Source organism: Salvelinus alpinus, chromosome 25 (genome assembly GCF_045679555.1).
Source record: "Salvelinus alpinus chromosome 25, SLU_Salpinus.1, whole genome shotgun sequence".
NCBI classification, from domain to species: domain Eukaryota; kingdom Metazoa; phylum Chordata; class Actinopteri; order Salmoniformes; family Salmonidae; genus Salvelinus; species Salvelinus alpinus.
This window is the reverse complement of record NC_092110.1, coordinates 3914686-3934827: the sequence shown is the minus strand read 5'-3', so window position 1 is coordinate 3934827 and position 20142 is coordinate 3914686. Positions and strand designations below refer to the sequence as shown.

Sequence of the window (20142 nt, the reverse complement as noted above, 5' to 3'; positions counted from 1 at the left end):
TCCTGTCTGTTTTTCTAGCGTCTTCTGTCGGAGATGGAGGCCTTCAAGCAGCAGGTGCAGGCGGTGCAGCTGTGTCAGAGCGCCCTGCGCGTCCCAGAGGAGGTCATGCCTGGCCTGGCTATCTGTCGTACGGCACTGGGCCTACAGCAGGAGGCCAGCCAGCTGCAGCATGTCGCAATACAGCAGTGCAACATTCTACAGGTAGGGAGGCCACAGCACAATCATGAATAATTAATTTGATTGCCTGTGACTGAAGACTTGTGTTAGTTCCCCCGAGCTAATGGCTAGGTTTTGAGGAACACAGAAAGTCACGGTTTGAATCCGGTTGGCCACACCTGCAAGCCAGGTGAAGCCAGGTGCCACACCTGCAAAACAGTTGACCTCCTACATTGTGCACCAGTATCAACATTCCTTGATTTCCTGTTTCCCTTCTGTAGGAGGCTGTTGTGCAGTATGAGCAGTATGAGCAGGAGGTGAGGCACCTCCAGAGGCTGATAGAGGACGCCCACAGAGTCATCCAGGACCGACCCATTCCCACCAGCAACATCCAGGAGCTGCAGGCTCAGATTCTACACCATGAGGTACTCTACATACTGTAGCATTACCAATGGAAAGGAATGCAGAATTGTGAAAACATCTAGATCCAGGTGCTGGTAGGAACAACTAGGTACCCAAAGCAAAAAATCAACAACATCAAAAAGGACACTAGTTAAGCTGTAAAATGTTATGACTATATGGATGCTTTGTTCCCCTGTTGTCACCATAACCACTGACCGTGATCGGGATGTTTCTAACAGGACCTGGCCCAGAAGATCAAGGGTTACCAGGAGCAGATAGCCAGTCTGAACTCTAAGTGTAAGATGCTTGCTGTGAAGGCCAAGCACGCCACCATGCTGCTCACTGTGAGTGACACTGAGGCGACGGGGCTTACTGAGGAGGACCTGGATGGAGACACACACAAACCCTCTGTAGTCATGGTGAGAGGCAAACTCCCCTCCTCAATCGAGCTTATTGATGTGGTAAACGATATGAGTTTACTAATTAACAATATGAGTTTACTAAAAAACGATGTTTTTTTAACTTTGTGTGTTCACTCCGCTGTTAATCCTGTGACCCTTTATCAAATCTCGAGCTCGCATGATGTCTGTCTGAAACACTCTCTGTGGTGGCCTTTTAATAAATTCACACAATCTTCTCTGCATGTGTTTTCTGATTAAAACTTGGATGCCATGTCTGTCTGTTCTGTCTAACTCTGTCCTACGGTGTGATCAGATGACAGCTGGCCGCTGTCACACCCTCCTGTCCCCTGTCACGGAGGAGTCTGGGGAGGAGGGCACCAACAGTGAGATCTCCTCTCCTCCTGTCTGTCGCTCCCCCTCTCCCATCACTCACTCCCAGGTCTGTTGCACTCCCTCTCCCATCACTCACACTCGGGCATCACCTACTGAGCTCTTTCTCTCTCTCTCTCTCTACTCTAGCTACAGACCATGAGATATGAAAATACATCTCCATATCCTGTCATCGTGTATGCCTCAAATTAAATACATTGCATTAGCACAGATTAACGCATAGCAAGGCTACTGTACTTCTCCATTCAGGGCCTGGGCCCAGTTGCATAAAACATCGTAGGTGTTTCCCTTAAGGGTTTACCTTAAGGAATAATTTCCCCTTAACTAAGGGAAATGTTTAAGGGCGTTGCATAGAGCCCCTCAAATATTTCCTTAGGTAAGGGCATATGTTAAGGGGTTTTACAGTAGTTTGAAGGCCGGTATGGCTGAAAGAGTATATGGTTACCATGGAGACGGCCTGATTCACTGACAACTTCTCCCCAAAGAGATCGCATTTATTTGAGATTGCAAAATAGAAATTCTACAACCAAGACAGGATAACCAAATTGCTCCAGAAGATAATAAAATCACGTTTCTGACAGTACATTTTTTTCCTGAACTTTATATTACTTACTAGTACGTCAAGCTAGTTTACGGAGTACGTAGCTAACTAGCCAGCTAGCTCAGTAGCCATGGATTGTGCACCTTCCATTGTTAATTTCCCGCCTTATCTTTTCCCTTAGAGTTTCCGTAACTTTAAGTCAGTTGCACAAAATATTGTAAGGAGAATTTCCCCCTTAAATTAAGTGAAAAATGTAAGGGTGCCCATGAGGTCCCTTAACTGATTCATTCAGTGTGATATCAATGTAAACAGCATTAGTGGAGTTGAATGTTGCTTTCATCTGCTCTGGTTACAAAAGAAAAACATCAACCAGCTAGCTACTTACTTTAGCTAGCTACACTTAAGGTGTTTTATGCAACCAGGTCCTGCCCACTTACCTTATTGTGTACCTACCTATACACCAAGTAACATTGTGATGCTTCTATGTATTTGTTGCTCGTGTTTTCTTTCAGATGGGACTGGGACGAGCCACCCTCACCAGAGCCCCCATACAGGAGCTATATGACCCGACATTTGAATCTGTGGCCAACTTCGATGACCTGCAACGCTCCTGGGAGACCTTGAAGAATGTGGTACTCAATGCATATCGATTAAACATTTCATCAGCTATTTAGAAAAGTGTATTTACAAATAAACTGAAGTTTATGGGCCGAAGTGGGCCGAGGTCTGCCTACTACTAGTTCCTATCCTTCCCTTTACAGATCAGTGAGAAGCAGAGGACTCTGTACGAAGCGCTGGAGAAGCAGCAGCGCTACCAGGGTTCTCTCCAGTCTATCTCCTCTAAGATGGAGTCCTTAGAGGCCAAACTCAATGAGCGACTGGAGGCTGACAGGAGCACAGACAGTCATATGGAAGCCCATAAGGTAAGGTAGAATCAGTATTATGTAACATTCCGCTATGCTCCACAAGGCAGAAATCCTATGTGACATCTCGAAATGCTCAAAATACAAAATCCTGCTTGAGGCAGAAATCCCGTGTAACATCTCAGTATACTCATGACTCAATGTCTTCCCATCATAACTAAATACTGTTATTCCCTCTACCAGGCCATGGGTGAGGAGATCCAGAGTCTGCAGGAGGATATAGACAAGCTGCAGACCAGCTTCTCAGAGGAGCTGGGTACTGATGCTGTGGACTCGGACATGGCCGACCAGCTAGCCATGCAGTCCACCCTCACTGTCCTGGCTGAGAGGATGGCCACCATACATATGAAGGCCACGGGGAAACAACAGCTTCTGGAGGTACAGTGATGCTCCCAATACCTTTTCTCTCTCTCCTCTATATTTTTGTTCGGATAGGTGCATTTCCACTTCTTCAGATGCTCATTTAGTCGTATTAGGAAACCATTTGAGTGTCTTAGGTCAGGCTCATCACATGAGAGGGTCATTAAAAGCATGTTTGTTGAGGGGACAAGAGGTTCACGAACATGACCACAAGCTGTGTCTGGCCTTACTTCATGTGGTGTCTTGTGATTCCCTGTCCAGGAGCGTGCGACTGACCATCTAGAGGAGCAGCGTCAAGAGCAGGCCTTACAACACTACCTCGACCAGGCTGACCAGATGGACCAATGGCTGCTCACCACCCGCTCTGCACTCACAACCTTCCTCCATCCCAGCGTTAAGGAGGATGAGGAGGACATGGAGGAGCAGCTCATAGACTGCCAGGTTAGAACAGAGCGCCCCCTACTGGCGGGTACTCACGCCCACGACCACGCACACACATATGCACAGACGCCCATATGCACGAACGCACAGAGACCCTTTATTTAAAAGCTCCTCCGTGAGTCACATGCGTTTTCCTCTTTTACACAACTGCTCATTTAACATCCAATTATTAAATCCCACTATAACTCCCTTTTTGATTCTGCCTGCCACATATGGATCCACCCGGGAGGGGTAGGAACCTGGCAGCAGTAAACAAGAGTATTAGCAGCAGTGTTAGAGGGCAGGGCTGCCTTCAGAGGCTTGGTTAGGTTCCTAAGCGTCTGTAACACTAGTCTAGTTAAGCAGATTATGCAGATGTCTTCTGTGTGACTGCATGGGGCCGTGTCTTCAGGTGGGAGGCCTTATTTGCTAGATTAATAGATTCCGACTGCAGGGATTGGTGTTGGTGTTGGTGGTGGCGCTGGATCAGCCTGCTAGAATATCCAAGTAGGAATACCAACTGACGAGGGGGGGGGGGGGGGGGGGTTGAAACCTGTTCAATTTACCGATACACACACACAGGATATGGGTCTATATATATGGAGGATTCTCCTTTGTGCATGGATCTTTGAGGAAGCATTTACGATGGGACATCTGTGGTAGCTTTGGATCTATTCTTTACAAGGGTCTACAACAGTCCAGGACACTTGGGGAATGTATATATTTTTGATCTTGAGCATGCGACGTGAAGGATTAGTGCTGGTGTGTTGGGCTGTGCTGGAGGCGAGGGTGTTGGTAGGGAGGTGGACCAACAATGAGAGCAGGACAGTACCTAGAGAGACCTGCTGCTGGGTCTACTGAAGGGGTCTATACTGACCCTGGGACTGGAGGCCCCGTTGACTGAAGCTGCCTTGGGGGCAGGGTCTGCCTGGTATCCAGCACCATGTTTGAGATGGCCTCTCTCCTCCTGCTGCTCCAGAACATGCTGCAGGAGATTGAGCAGAAGGTGGTGGCCCTGTCGGAGCTGACCATGCGGAGCGAGAGTCTGTTGCTGGAGGGGAGGCAGGAGACGCGGATGGACATGAGGGAGGACGCTGAGCAGCTGGCCAGGAAGCTGCGGACGCTGAAGGGAAGTCTGCTGGAGCTGCAGAAGATGCTGCAGGACAAACACATCAACATCCAGGTGAGTCCGGCTGCTTCTGGATACCTGCCCTGTAGCTTACTACTACAGTAAAAGGTGCTGGTGGATTTATCTGCTGAGAGGAATGTACCAGTAGCCTGGTAGATCTGGGACCTGGCTACTGCTACAGTCATCTCCGCGTCTGAAACTGGAACCTCTTTAGAATAATTATTTCAATTTGACTGCAGACAGTGTTTACAGAGGTGCCTGGTTGCTTATGTGACCGACTGTGTTCAAGTCCAGGTTTCCTGGATCACGTTAGACCACTTCGCTAAAGTCTATGCCTTCACCTTGTTTGTCCTGCAGGCCACTCTAGCATGGGAGGCTTTTCAGGAGCTGAAAGGCCCATTGAGGAAGCATGTACATGTAATGTCTGTTCTGAGCCTTTAATGTAATGTCTTCTGTCTTTGACATGGTGCCTGTTTGTCCCCTACTATTCTTTATTGTGGCTGATGTGTGCAGGGATATGATTGGGTGAACTGGATTGCATACAAATTTGCTTGAATTATTTCAACCGCTCTATTGTTTGAGGTTTAAAAAAATCTAAATAAGGAGTTGACTTATAATCAAGTGACTTGTAATCCTCACCCGCCTTGATGGTTGTTCGGTCTTGTTGTCAAGATGTGAATCAAACGAATCCTTACATGAATAACCATTTCTCTTGTCATTTTTAGTAGACATAGCACAAAACATTTCAGGAAAATTCTTGAAAATCTGTTGAAGTTACATAAAAACACTTTTCTGACAATTAGAGGAGTTTAGAAAAAAGCATGTTCGTTCGTTCATTTGTTTCTTCCTCCCTTCCTTCCTGTTTCCATAAATAACCCTCTCTCTGCTTGTCTCCTTCTCCAGGGCTTCCTGCAGGATCAGGAGGACAATGAGTCTGACTCTAGCCTGTCTCCGGGGCCCAGTGTACAGGACTGGCTGGCCCAGGCACGTACCACACGCTCACAACATCACCAGGACAGCCTCCAGAGACAGAGGGTAGGGTAGTCGCTCTCAAACACACCATCGCACTACTGCTGCCATGCCAGTGTAGGATCTTTGTTTTGTTTGGTTGTTTGCGTGTTCGTTCGCTCATTTGTTTCTTCCTTCCTTCATCCCTTCCTTCAATTCAAAGAGAAGTCATTGCTGTTAAGAGTGGTCATGTTTGTGCGTTGTTGTTTAGGAGCTGGAGGAGCAGCTAGCAGAGCAGAAGAAGCTGCTCCAGTCAGTAGCCAGTAGAGGAGAGGAGATCCTGATCCAGCAGGCCTCACCCAGCAGTGTCAGGTATGGCCGTGAAACAGTGAATCCACGGTTCTGCTTTTGTGATGCTTTACTACAAAGTAGTAACATGAATCCACTTTAACACAACAACACAGGGTTCTGACAGTTTATTTTGAATTACCAGAGGCCAATAGGCCTTATCCTCTGTGTAATGTTTTTATGTTATATCATATTCCGTCTTTTCTTTTTGTCTGCAGTATGACAGAGCCCTTCTCTCCAGAGCTCCTGCAGGAGAGAGAGACCCGGGCTGCCCAGCAGCAGATGAGACAGAGGTGGGAGAGCCTGAGGAAAGAGCTCAGTACCAAACTCCAGCTCCTACAGAAAACCCTGGAGCAATACAACAAGCAACCGGTACTGACCCCACCGTCAACACCTATCCCAGCGGCCAAAACCAGATTACAACCAGTTATTTTTGGTTGTGCATCAGCAGTTTTTCTATTATGCCAGTCACTGATAGTCACTCAATTAGCCATGGCAGAGAGTTAGCAAGTTAGTTTAGCCAGCTATCTAAACTTGTAGTAATCATGGCCAAATACTGACGCAGAGCACGTGCTCAGGGGCCCTGACCTCCAGGGGGCTGTTACGTATACGTCGGGAGTCAGGAAGCAGGTGCAGAAGGTGAGTTTAATAATGATAAATGCAGATAAACCAAACATGAGAAGACTGCAGAACGTGAATGAAAACAAACCAATACTGCCTGATGACTGAGGCTACTGAGGGCTAAATAAAGGGAAGGGAATCAAAGTGATAATGAAGTCCAGGTGTGGGTAATGATGGGGAGCAGGTGTGCGTAACGATGGTTGCCAGGATGGGTGGTTAGTAGACCGGTGACGTCGAGCACTGGGGAGGGGGAGCGGGACTAGGCGTGACGGGCCCACATTGATTTTGTTAGTCACTCACTCAGATATCATATTAACATGGCATAAGTCATGGAAAAATATGTAGAATTGCAGGAAATTAGCTTTAAAACTGAGAAAAAAAATCTCTGTCCCATGGTAGAATGAGTAGAGTTGCATGGCATTTTTATTTAAACATGTTTATTTAACCTTTATTTAACTAGGCAAGTCAGTTAAGAACAAATTCTTATTTACAATGATGGCCTACCCGGGCCAAACCCGGATGACGATGGGCCAGTTGTGCACCGCCCTATGGGACTCCCAATCACGGCCGGATGTGATACAGCCTGGATTCGAACCTGGGACTATAGTGATGCCTCTTGCCCTGAGATACAGTGCCTTAGACCGCTGCACCACTCGGGAGCAATTTATTTGTTATAAAGTTGCAAAAATGTTCTCTCTGCCCCATGCCAAAATGTGTAGAATTGCAGTAAATTAACTTAAACGTTTACATTTTTCTCGCCGCCGTCAACAGGAGGCCACTGAAATGTTTTTCTACGACGTGGGGGGCTCCCAAACCAAATCGCTTAGGGCCCCCAAAAGGCTAGGGCCGGCCCTGCTCTGAGGTACAGTACAGTGACATCGTCTGAAAGTGACAGTGGTCATACTCTGTTCCAGGTTTACTCCAGAACGGCCAGAGTGACCACTGCTGGGATACTGTTTAAAGGAGAGACAGATAATACAGAGGACAAGTCTTCACTGAAGACGTTATATGATGGTTTCAGCCAGACAATGGAGGAGATGTCTTCTCAGGTAGGTTATAACAACACTATAACATCCCATACTGTTATTGTACTGTAGGTTGTCCTTGTTTTCGGTTGTTAAATTATGTTTATGTATGGAAATATATAAGACAACTATGCACTGTATCGATCAGGGATGGGGCTAATTCCATTTCAACTAAATTGACTGACTTGTAATGGGAATTTCAGTTTACTTCTTAAATTGATGGAATCCAAACGGAATTTGAGTTTACGTCCTTGATTGACTATATTGGAATTGACCCCAACCCTGGTATCTCTGTTCAGACTGGGGCCTCTGAGGGCCAGGTGATGCCAATGGAGCAGCAGCTCTACCAAGCCGTGTCAGCTACCTCCTCCTGGCTGGATGATGTAGAGAACACCCTCTTCTCTGGTGCTGTGCTGCTGGCCGAGAACGCTGAGACACAGCTACAAAACCAGGAGGTAGGCCACTGCAACACCTGAATAGTAACATCCATTTTTGTAAAGCACACAACGTCTGCTCTCATAGTATTATGTAATCTCAAAATGTGATCATGGTATTTAGAAACAGTCATCTGGTCCCCAATCACTCCTTTTGCCCTTCGATGTTTGCATCCATGCATGTTTGGTGACTTTGTCATCTCTGTTTCCTCCAGGCCTTAGGGAAGGATGTCAGTGAGGTGAATGGGGAGGTGAGCCACAGTCGGGGTCTCCTGGGCCAACCTACAGGGCTGTGTGGGGAGGACCAGGCCCTGCTAGAGGACACACTGGACTGTCTGACAGAGAGGCTAGGGACTATGGACTCTGTCCTGGGGCGACGCTGTGAACACATGAGGACCAGGATGGAGGAACTCACTGCCTACCAGGTCAGGCTATGTGGTGTAATCTCTATGCTTTAGTTGTCTAGGCTACTGAGCATGTGGTGTACTTGTCCCCTTATGAGCCATTTCGGAATCCACTATTCTTGGACTAAAAAGCTTGCAGTTATGCATTGAGTTTATCTTGTATTGGTTTATGCAGACGGAGTCACAGCTTCTCCTCACTGATCTAACCGACACCAAGTGCCAGATTCTTCAGACGTTGGCGGGAGCCATGGACAGACCAGCCTCCAAACAACTTGAGGTAAGATCTGTAATGGCAGTCCACGAGTACATGACACTTCCTTCTTAACCGACCGTATAAAAGATAACCAAAAGGAATTTGTCAATAATTTCTGGTGAGCGATGTCTAATATGAAAGAAATCTCAAGGTATTGCTCTCCTGAGGTGTAGAGTACCTCATGATAAGCTGTAGACCACACTATCTACCAAGAGAGGTCTCATCTATATTATTCATAGCCATCTATTTACCACCACAAATCGATGCTGGCACTAAGACCGCACTCAACTAGATGTATAAGGCCATAAGCAAACAAGAAAATGTTCATCCAGAAGCAGCGCTCCTAGTGGCTGGGGACTTTAATCCGGGCAAATTTAAATCTGTTTTACCTAATTTCTACCAGCATGTCACATGTGCAACCAGAGGGAAAAAAACTCCAGACCACCTTTACTCCACACACAGAGACGCATACAAAGCTCTCCCTCGCCCTCCATTTGGCAAATATGACCATAATTCTATCCTCCTGATTCCGGGTTACAAGCAAAAACTAAAGCAGGAAGTACCAGTGACTCGCTCAATACGGAAATGGTCAGATGACGCGGATGCTACGCTACAGGACTGTTTTGCTAGCACAGACTGGAATATGTTCTGGGATTCATCCAATGGCATTGAGGAGTATACCACCTCAGTCATCGGCTTCATCAATAAGTGCATCGACGACGGCGTCCCCACAGTGACCGTACGTACATATCCCAACCAGAAGCCATGGATTACAGGCAACATCCGCACTGAGCTAAAGGCAAGAGCTGCCGCTTTCAAGGAGCGGGACACTTATAAGAAATCCTGCTATGCACTCAGACGAACAAACAGGCAAAGCGTCAATACAGGACTAAGATTGAATCCTACTACATCAGCTCTGACACTCGTCGGATGTGGCAGGGCTTGCAAACTATTACGGACTACAAAGGGAAACCCAGCCTCGAGCTGCCCAGTGACGCAAGCCTACCAGACGAGCTAAATGCCTTTTATGCTCGCTTCGAGGCAAGCAACACTGAAGCATGCATGAGAGCACCAGCTGTTCCGGACGACTGTGAGATCACGCTCTCCGTAGCCGATATGAGCAAGACCTTTAAACAGGTCAGCATTCACAAGTCAACGGGGCCAGACAGATTACTAGGGCGTGTACTCAGAGCATGCGCGGACCAACTGACAAGTGTCTTCACTGACATTTTCAACCTCTCCCTGACCGAGTCTGTAATACCTACATGTTTCAAACAGACCACCATAGGCCCTGTGCCCAAGAATGCGAATGTAACTTTCCTAAATGACTACCGCTCCGTAGCATTCACGTCGGTAGACATGAAATGCTTTGAAGGGCTGGTCATGGCTCACATCAGCACCATCATCCCGGATACCCTAGACCCACTCCAATTCGCATACCGCCCCAACAGATCCACAGATGACGCAATCTCAATCGCACTCCACACTGCCCATTCCCACCTGGACAAAAGGAACACATATGTGAGAATGCTGTTCATTGACTACAGCTCAGCATTCAACACTAGTGTTCAACACAAAGCTCATCACTAAGCTAAGGACCCTGGGATTAAACACCTCCCTCTGCAACTGGATCCTGGACTTCCTGACGGGCCGCCCCCAGGTGGTAAGGGTAGGCAACAACACATCTGCCACGCTGATCCTCAACACCGGGGCCCCTCAGGGGTGTGCGCTTAATCCCCTCCTTTACTCCCTGTTCACCCAGGATTGCGTGGCCAAGCACGACTTCAACACCATCATTACATTTGCTGACGACACAACAGTGGTAGGCATGATCACCTACAACGATGAGACAGCCTATAGGGAGAAGGTCAGAGACCTGGCAGTGTGGTGCCAGGACAACAACCTCTCCCTCAATGTGAGCAAGACAAAGGAGATGATCGTGGACTACAGGAAAAGGAGGGCCGAACTGGCCTCCATTAACATCGATGGGGCAGTAGTGGAGCGAGTCAAGAGTTTCTAGTTCCTTGGTGTCCACATCACCAACAAACGATCATGGTCCAAACACACCAAGACAGTCGTGAAGAGGGCACAACAACACCTTTTCCCCCTCAGGAGACTGAAAAGATTTGGCATGGGTCCCCAGATCCTCAAGGTTATACAGCTGCACCATCGAGAGCATTCTGACCGGTTGCTTCACCGCCTGGTATGGCAACTGCTCGCCATCCGACCGTAAGGCGCTACAGAGGGTAGTGCGTATGGCCCAATTCATCACTGGGGCCAAGCGTCCTGCCATCCAGGACCTATATACTAGGCGGTGTCAGAGGAAGGCCCCCAAAATAGTCAAAGACTTCAGTCACCCAAATCATAGACTGTTCTCTCTGCTACCGCACGGCAAGCAGTACCGGAGCACCGGTACTAGGTCCAAAAGGCTCCTTAAGACTTTTGAACAATTAATCAAATGGCCATCCGGACTATTTACATTGACCCCCTCTCCCCTTTGTTTTTACACTGCTGCTACTCGCTGTTTATTATCTATGCATAGTCACTTTACCCCTACCTACATGTACAAATTACCTCGACTAACTTGTACCCCACACATTGACTCGGTACCAGTACACCCTGTATATAGCATCTTTATTGTTATGTAATTTTAATGTGTTACTTTTTATTTAAAAAATTACTTTAGATTTTTGAGGAAATATTTTCATAACTATTTCTTGAACTGCAGTGTTGGTTAAGGGCTTGTAAGTAAACATTTCACGGTAAGGTCTACACCTGTTGTATTCGGCGCATTTGACAAATACAAATTGATTTGATTTGAATGTCTAAGAAGCTAACCGGCATTGGGTTCTCTCCTGCAGGTCATTGCTGAGGCTGAGGAGAGTTTGAGAGAGTTTGAGCGGAGGATTACCCAGCTCAAAACCAGAGGAACAGAGCTACAGGCAGACCAGATCTCCACCAACGAACTGCTAACGCTACAGGTATCTGACCTCTTCCTACAGACAGTTCTTACACACAGACACCCACAGACACTGCTTAAACATTGGTGACTCGTATCATATCTGGAGGTATTCTTCTTCTGCTTCTCTGTCCTCTCTCCTCCTCCTCTTCCTCCAGGATACCTACGAGGAGCTGGTGATGACGGTGGGATCACGGCGTAGCGGCCTGAACCAGAACATGGCTCTGAAAGGTCAGTATGAGAGGGCTCTACAGGATCTGGCTGACCTGGTGGACACCGCTCAAGACAAGATGGCTGCCGACCAGAGGATCATCGCCAGCTCTGTGGAGGAAGTACAGATCCTGCTGGACAAACACAAGGTAGACTTTAACCTTACGTATAAGTCTCACAGATTTACAGCAATTTTGGATAGTACAAAGAATTCTATGCATAGTAAATATATTGTCAAAAGGCAATTCAAGAGTATATCGCTCGATGATGATTTAAAGTCCGTTACAAGGGAAGACATGTCTCTGGTTCACCATATTGGATATTCCCACAGGGTGCTTTCCAGAAGACCATAGCTGGGGGGAGGTTTCACTCAAGTGGCATATCTCAACATTATACCATCTCTGGTTTCTTTCTCCAGGAGTTCTTCCAGGGTCTGGAGTCCCATATGATCCTGACAGAGACATTCTTCAGGAAGATCAGTGGCCTGGTGGTTCCCAGGGAGAACCAGAGTCTGAAGGAGACTCTGGCCCAGGCCCAGGGAGTCCTCAAACAGGCCCACAGGAGAGGAGTGGAACTGGAGTACATACTGGAGGTCAGAGACGACCACAAAACAAACTGCTATCATACTTATAAATCAGTCAAATACCCTTTTCACACTAGCGCCAAGCTGTACTGTACTGGGCTGGCCTGGTTACGTATCCACCAGACTTGCTGGAACCATGCTGGAAAGGACAATGTGAAAAGGCAATGTCCGAGCCAGCACAGTACAGTTGGGGTCGGCACGATAGTCTGAAAAGGTTATATCTGTAACCCGAGTATAGCTGAATTGTTATTTTTTCACGAGTTATCTGTGTGTTTTTAGACTTGGAGCCGTCTGGTGCAGGACTACCAGGCTCTGTGTAGACAGCTGGAGGCAGTGGAGGGTAGCATCCTCACAGTGGGCCTAATGGAGGAGACCGAGGAGAAGCTCACTGAGAGGAGCTCACTGTGTCAGGTACAGTATGCCACTATCATCCCTCTGTACAATGGTATGCAATCATAACAGAAAACCAATGGCACTCGCATGTATACTGTGTGTTACTTTTGCCATATCTTACTCTACCTTCTAATAGCATCATACACAGCACCGCCATAATCTTTATCATGATGTTCCTAATGAATACCAGGTAACTACCTGGTAAATAGTACAGTAAAATAAAATGCTACCAAGCATACATTTGATATGTATTTATGCAGCGGTGGAAAAAGTACTTAATTGTCCTACTTGAAGATTCCTTAATAGGTAAAGGTAAAGATACCTTGATAGAAAATGACTCAAGTAAAAGTCACCTAGTAAAATACTACTTGTCTAAAAGTATTTGGTTTTAAATGTACTTAAGTATCAAAAGTATAAACCATTTCAAATTCCTTATAATAAGCAAACCAGACGGCACAATTTTCTATTTTTATTGACAGATAGCCAGGGCCACACTCCAATACTCAGGCATCATTTACAAATTAAACATTTGTGTTTAGTGAGTCTGCCAGATCAGAGGCAGTAGGGATGACCAGGGATGTTCTCTTGATAAGTGTGTAAATTAGACAATTTTCCTGTCCTGCTAAGCATTCAAAATGTAACGAGTACTTTTGGGTGTCAGGGAAATGTATGGAGTAAAAAGTACATTATTTTCTTTAGGGAGGTAGTGAAGTAAAAGTAAAAGTTGTCCAAATATAAACAGTAAAGTATAGTACAGATACCCCAAAAAACAACTTAAGTAGTACTTTAAAGTATTTTTACTGAAGTAATTTAAGTACAGGTATCTACACCACTGTACATACCTGTATACCCCCCTCTCATCGTCTTGGTCTACCTAATCTCCTCACCATAGAGTCTGATGGATAGACTGACGGAGCACCAGCACAAGCTGTACCAGGTCCTGGAGGAGGGGAAGAGGTTGCTGCTGTCCGTGTGCTCTCCTGGCCTGGAGAACCAGCTCACAATGCTGGGGGAACACTGGCTAAGCAACGCTACCAAGGTCAACAAGGAGCTGCAGAGACTAGAGGCCATTCTCAAACACTGGACCAGGTCAGGGCTGAACCCCAAGGGATGTTATTTAAAGTGCACTGTATGTGATTTTTTTTCTCGAATTCTTTAGCTGCGCTTCATTGAGCTTGCCTGGCGCAGTGGGATCAATTAAATAGTACCAAAAAGTGCAACCCCATCCTTCTGTCACTTAAGGCAGGTCTCAAACAAGAACTCAAATCATTTGAAAAAAAAATAAACACTACTTGAACCCAGGTCTGTACTGTATGTAAGTGGATATTTTGGAGAGTTTGAATAGCACCCACTCAACCGGTTCCTCTCCATTTGATGTCCAGGTACCAGAAGGAGTATGCAGAGCTAAATGGCTGGCAGCAGTCTGCTCTAGAACGTCTGGAAATCTGGAACACACAGGCAGACTTAGTTCCACAGGAGATGGAGACCGTCAGGAATCATCTCTCTGCCTTCCTGGTGAGTCAACATGTCAAAAGACTGGGTGATACCTTATAGGGGGTTAAGGGTAGGGTTAGGGTTGGGGTAAGGGTTAAGTTTAGGCATAAGGGGTTAGAGAACCATTATCCGGAACTTAAAATCTGCCAGCTGTATACACATACTAGTTATATTCCATGTGAAACTGACTGTTATACCATTCTCTGTTCACAGGAGTTCTGTAAGGAGGTGGAGACTCATTCGTCTCTGAAGTGCTCTGTGATGACAGAGGGCAACCAGCTCATGAGGCTGAAGAGGGTTGACACCGCAGCCCTGCGTTCTGACTTGGCCCGCGTGGACTCACAGTGGACCCAACTACTCACACGCATCCCAATGGTGCAAGAGAAGCTACACCAGGTACTGTCTGACCTCTGAACCCAAAACCAAATCTGGCGTGAACACTGTCCAGCTACTCGATTTAGTAACAGTGGTTTACAGTAACTGTGTCTCACGAGAGACAAGGCACAGCACCCTATTCCACTACATAGTGCACTACTTTTGACTAGAGCCCAATGGGCCTTGGTCAAACTTTGTACCCTATCAAGGGAACAGGCTTCCATTTGGGATGCAGTTTAGGTACTGCCGGAAACAGGCTTATCTGGTCAGGGCAAATAGGATTAGTGTTTGACTCCTACTCTTCTGCCTCACTCTCATACAGTAGTTAGATCAAGCAACACCTTTTCTCGACCATGTTGTGTATAGAAGTTCTATCTATTAGAGGAATGTCTATTTTTTACTATTTTTGTATGCAAAGAAGCTCTCCTTTTCCCTTATTTAGGAATGCCAGGCTGGAATCAAAAAGTAAAAACAGAGCAATTCAGTTTGGATCCAGGCTAGTAGGCTATTTTTCTCCCTTTTGCATACCTTTCATATATTGGCCCGTTTCTTTTCCTCAGCTTCAAATGGAGAAGCTGGCCTCTCGCCACGCAATCTCGGAGCTGGTCAACTGGATGTCTCTGATGGAGATTGTGATCAAGGAGGACGAGGAGAACCTGAAGGGAGCAGTGGGGTCGACTGTCATCCAGGACTATTTACAGAAGTATAAGGTAGGGAACAAAACACTAAATAGGTTTCCGTCCAATTGGCGAGAGATTTTCCTGCGAATATAAAAAAACTATATGCTAATTTTCCCACCAGAGATGTTTCCATCAAATTGACTTGAAGATAAGTCTGTGCGTGATGACAGTGCACACAAAAATACCTTGCGGTTAAATTCCCATGTACCGAAATAACAATACAAGTTAAATGGGTTTCCATTGCATTTTCAACTCTACTGATGGTTCTCACAAAACTGTTTTAGATAGCGAGTATGCCCGCTCTGGTATTGGCACGTGTGCTCTAGCCAACAGTGTAGCCAATTGTTGGCTACGTCGCCAGTATAACCTACATCAGGGGTTCCCAAACGTTTTAACTCAGGCCCCCCTCCCAGCATTGGGGAACATCCCGTGCCCCCCCCTGCGTGAGTGCCACGTCTATGTACTATGGGCACAATCACTGTTCATGACAGAAATTGTTCACATCCCTCTTGTTGGCGGATAGAACATTTAGCAGTTTTAAAGCAAATGTTCTTGCAATTCTATACATTGTAGCAGGCTCAAGCATGTGGGGTTTCCACGTCACCAAGTTCAATAACAAAACATGCACCAGTAGCACAAATAAATGCAAATGAGGAGTTTATTCGGGATTTTGGTACACTGGGGAAGAAGGGGGAATTCACTAATCACCTCACAGTCCACAAGCCGTTCTCGTTGTCCGTTCCGTTTTACAGGGGTAATCCTCACACTCGGGTCCTCAGCCAATCCGGTCCAGTACACAAGGGAGGTAGTCTGTCAGTCCAGGTCACAACGGGTAATCTCACTGATATTGCTCTCTCTTTTCCCACTCTTCATAACGCACTTGGCTCTCTCCTACTCTGCCCCTTTGTGCAGGCTGCTTCCTCCTTTATCCCCAAGCACTCCCTGGCTTAACAAATGACAGCCTTGCCTCGTTGGGGCAGGAAGTCCATATAAGGCTCGGGGGTGGAGCCCGCGGTCTGCCAGATATCTCCCCTCAATAACCACTCCCCTCACCTCTCCCTGCCGTCTGCCACAACATTTTGACATGTCTAATGTCTTAGTCATGTGACGTTTGAGTGACTCGAACATTACTACAAAATCTATGGGCTAAAAATCCTACATGTAGCTTAAAAGGTTAGCTGACGTGGGTTAGTTGATCTGGACATTTCTAACAAGTTCTAAGGTATGCAATGACAGAGGAATACTGATGATGCACTACCCAATTTACGAAATTTCACCTTGTGCTACTATTACAACTTTCAAAAGTTAGTTGAAAGCCAAAAAAATAAATAAAAGAAACGATCCACAGTTTGGGAACCATTGGCCAACATGAGGAGATTATTATGGCCAAAGAGCAAGATTTTTTATTTGTCAAATGGCAGCCAAGCGTCGATCATCATGTCACCAGATTAAGACACTCAATATGTATTGGAAAGGAGCATCAAGCATCAACCTTGCACTTTCACCACCCTGTGAAGTTCTTCGTAACTTATTTAATCTGTAGCCTAATAAACGGCACGCTTTCCCGAGTCGTAGTGGGAGGACCACACGTCATCGCGTGACTCCAAGTTTATTTCGATACGATTATTATATCAATATTTGCTCATAAAAGCGGTTCCACCGACATTTCTCGCATAATTCACTTTACCGACACAAAAAGATCCCACCTTGTCTAGGGTATTTTGTTTTGTCGACATTTGGAAAGTTTACAGAAACATTTTCTGTTTCCATCATTACATTTTTTTTCTGACATGCACTTTACTCGCATACAAAGGTTGGATGGAAACCTGGTTACTAAGAGTAAAATATTCCATATATATTTCAAGTATTTTTTGTCTTAATGGAGGACCTTCTGTACATTCTCACAACCCATCGTAAATAACGAATGACTCTCTCACTCTAAAAGATAACGCAGAATACAAATGTCTGTTAGACAATAAAGTCATCTTCTTTTTGTCCTTCTTTTTTGCCTTATCTCTCTCTTTCTCTCTCTCTCCTTCTTTCTACTTCCCCAGGGCTTCAGAATAGATGTGATCTGTAAGCAGCTGACGGTGGACTTTGTGAACCAGTCTGTGCCCCAGATCAGTGGTCAGGATGTGGAAAGCAAGCGCAGCGACAAGACAGACTTTGCGGAGAGGCTTGGAGTCATGAACCGACGCTGGCAGCTACTACAGGGACTCATCGTGGAGAGGGTGAGAGAGAGAAAACAAACCACTTTCAACCTCAACTTTCAGGGTTCTACCTGGAACCAAAAAGGGTTCTCCTATGGGGACAGCCGAAGAATCCTTTTGGAACCCTTTTTTCTAAGAGTGTAGAGACTAGTTTTGATCAGAGGGATTATTTCATTGTCTCAGTACAACGAATTCTAACAGTATGTGCCCTGCTGTGTTGTGTGGTTAGGTCCAGTTCCTGGAGACTCTGCTGGAGGACTGGTTAGACTATGAGAACAACATACAGGGCCTGAAGACCTGGCTGCTCGCTCAGGAGGAGAGGCTGAAGAGGAAACACAGGATAGAGGACCTAACCTCCATACAGAACGCCCTCAAAGACTGCCAGGTAGGAATACTCGCTGTCTACACTTTGTATTGATTTATTATATAAATCACATCTTTTTTTTACACTGTGTATATTATACTCGGTAGGCCTTTGGGTTTCAATTGTTTGGTTTTTATTCAATGAAGAATCTTAATCAGGTTATTGATCTTGATGTTGATCTTAAACCTCTGACTGCTCTCTCTTTCCACTGCTCCTGCAGGAGATGGAGGAGGTGGTGAAGGAGAAGGAGGGTGAGGTGGAGCGCGTGGAGGAGCAGGCCTGTGCCCTCATCCAGAACAAAACAGACGAGGCCTGTGCTGTCGTCATGGAGACACTCCAAGCTGTCAATCACACCTGGGCTAACCTAGATCACCTTGTAGGCAGAGCTATCTTATCTTCTGTCAATTTCACTCTATATATCTCTCCCTCATCCTCTATTAATTCTCTATAGAGTGTAAATAATGTGTGCTTTGTCTCTGCGTTAGATAAGAGTATATGAGAGTGATAATAGATCTAGCCCACTATAAGTACCCCATAGTCACCTATTACTGCATACTCTGCAACTGCCCCATTTTAACTACCTCACGCTCACTAAGCCACTATGACGATCGCCCGTTGCAGAAAAGTACTAAACGGAACTGCCTCATTTTAACTACCTCACACTCGCTAAGCCACTATGACGATCCCCCGTTGCAGAAAAGTACTAAACACAACTGCAAAATCAAGTAAGCTCCTTGAATTACTTTTTAAATGCAGACCTCATTGTTCTTCTCCATCTCTGCTCCGCCCCAGATTGGGCAGTTGAAGATCAGCCTTGTGTCAGTGCTGGACCAGTGGAGTCTGTACAAGCTGTCTTCAGAGGAGATGAACGGCTACCTGATGGAGGGGAGGTACTCTGTGTCTCGCTTCCGCCTCCTCACCGGCTCCCTGGAGGCTGTACAGCTACAGGTGGAGAGTCTACAGGTAATTCTAGGACGAACATGCATCTCAGGCTTTTAGAAATGTGTTTTTTCCCCCAACCTGTTTTCTTTAATGACTGGTTAAACCTACACAGTAGCCCAATTGCAATTCTCTCCCTTATTCCTAAAGTGTGCACTAGTTCCATCCCCCTCAAGGATTTAAACACATTGGATTGGTTTAAGAAATATGGTAGACATGATATCCAATACTTCTACGTATTTGAGGGGTAGTGGAGAAGTGCACACTTCGGGAAGAATTTGGCCTAATGTGTTTGACTTGTTTTGTGTAGAACCTACAGATGGACCTGGAGAAGCAGGAGAGCAGTCTGAGGAAGTTTGGCTCTGTGACACACCAGCTGCTGAAGGAGTGCCACCCGTCAGTGTCCGACAGCCTCAACAATACCCTGAAGGACGTCAACGCTAGGTTTGTTTGTGTATTTGGATCACTTTAAGACCACAACGGGGGCTTATCTTCCATGAATGGGTGAGAACCACGGGTGTTGATCAGTTGATCCAACAACAATATTATGTTATTGATCCAGGATCCATTGATCCAAGATGTTCATCATCTATGTATGTTGTGTCCAGGTGGAGCAGTCTGCTGGAGGAGATCTCTGAGCGTCTGAGGAGCAGTAAAGCCCTGTTACAGCTGTGGCAGCACTACAAAGAGCTGTATGAACAGAGCTGCTCCAGCGTCCAGCTGCAAGAGGAGCAGGCTGGCCAGCTATTGGAGACCGCCTGCAGCAAGGACATCGCAGACGAGGAGGTGTCCACCTGGATTCAAGACTGCAGTGTGAGTTGGAACAGGGACAGTGTTGGATTGATCCTTTTACATACACATAGGACTCAGTATTCATAAACTGTCATCTCCCATCAAGGCCTTTTTGCCTATTGTCAAGAGAATTTGGTTCTCAATGTTCATAAACTGAACTTCAATTAAACTACTCTGTCTGTTACTAAGAATTTGTAAGGTTCTTATTGAAATGAAACAGACAGAGGCCAGTCTACAATAGTCAGCAGGTTTATTTACGAGAGCTCTGCCCATCCTTACATGTACATTGGTTTATATACCTCTCATTTCGTCATAACTGTCCCTCCTCCTCTAAGACAATGACAATATAGTTCACAAGTCTTCTCCTTTTCATACATTGTCTGCCACC

General features: G+C 46.1%; 1 protein-coding gene and 1 long non-coding RNA gene across 9 annotated transcripts in view; one reads left to right on the top strand and one right to left on the bottom strand.

Moving 5' to 3' along the window:
- The window catches only part of syne1b (spectrin repeat containing, nuclear envelope 1b), a 145692-nt gene that overhangs the window by 82408 nt on the left and 43142 nt on the right, over positions 1 to 20142 (top strand). For all 7 annotated transcript variants that reach the window (XM_071365255.1, XM_071365258.1, XM_071365251.1 and 4 more), the window contains 30 exons: positions 19 to 201; positions 438 to 581; positions 798 to 977; positions 1273 to 1398; positions 2403 to 2522; positions 2652 to 2813; positions 2997 to 3191; positions 3435 to 3614; positions 4573 to 4776; positions 5626 to 5757; positions 5942 to 6042; positions 6237 to 6390; positions 7554 to 7688; positions 7964 to 8119; positions 8314 to 8523; positions 8678 to 8779; positions 11617 to 11736; positions 11873 to 12073; positions 12343 to 12516; positions 12787 to 12918; positions 13793 to 13989; positions 14283 to 14415; positions 14608 to 14790; positions 15330 to 15479; positions 17504 to 17680; positions 17889 to 18044; positions 18244 to 18399; positions 18816 to 18986; positions 19273 to 19406; positions 19571 to 19775. In XM_071365255.1, the coding sequence (XP_071221356.1) occupies positions 19 to 201; positions 438 to 581; positions 798 to 977; positions 1273 to 1398; positions 2403 to 2522; positions 2652 to 2813; positions 2997 to 3191; positions 3435 to 3614; positions 4573 to 4776; positions 5626 to 5757; positions 5942 to 6042; positions 6237 to 6390; positions 7554 to 7688; positions 7964 to 8119; positions 8314 to 8523; positions 8678 to 8779; positions 11617 to 11736; positions 11873 to 12073; positions 12343 to 12516; positions 12787 to 12918; positions 13793 to 13989; positions 14283 to 14415; positions 14608 to 14790; positions 15330 to 15479; positions 17504 to 17680; positions 17889 to 18044; positions 18244 to 18399; positions 18816 to 18986; positions 19273 to 19406; positions 19571 to 19775 (4773 nt within the window). The remainder of the gene's footprint in view (positions 1 to 18; positions 202 to 437; positions 582 to 797; positions 978 to 1272; positions 1399 to 2402; positions 2523 to 2651; positions 2814 to 2996; positions 3192 to 3434; positions 3615 to 4572; positions 4777 to 5625; positions 5758 to 5941; positions 6043 to 6236; positions 6391 to 7553; positions 7689 to 7963; positions 8120 to 8313; positions 8524 to 8677; positions 8780 to 11616; positions 11737 to 11872; positions 12074 to 12342; positions 12517 to 12786; positions 12919 to 13792; positions 13990 to 14282; positions 14416 to 14607; positions 14791 to 15329; positions 15480 to 17503; positions 17681 to 17888; positions 18045 to 18243; positions 18400 to 18815; positions 18987 to 19272; positions 19407 to 19570; positions 19776 to 20142) is intronic.
- Positions 11919 to 16438, bottom strand: LOC139553205 (uncharacterized). Of its 2 annotated transcripts, none has more exons than XR_011670615.1 (3): positions 16158 to 16356; positions 15298 to 15530; positions 11919 to 12055 (listed from the first exon to the last, which is right to left on the bottom strand). It is a non-coding gene; the product is annotated as an uncharacterized lncRNA (long non-coding RNA). The 2 variants fall into 2 exon arrangements; XR_011670614.1 differs by lacking the exon at positions 11919 to 12055 and adding an exon at positions 13361 to 14345 and having other exon boundaries at positions 16158 to 16438.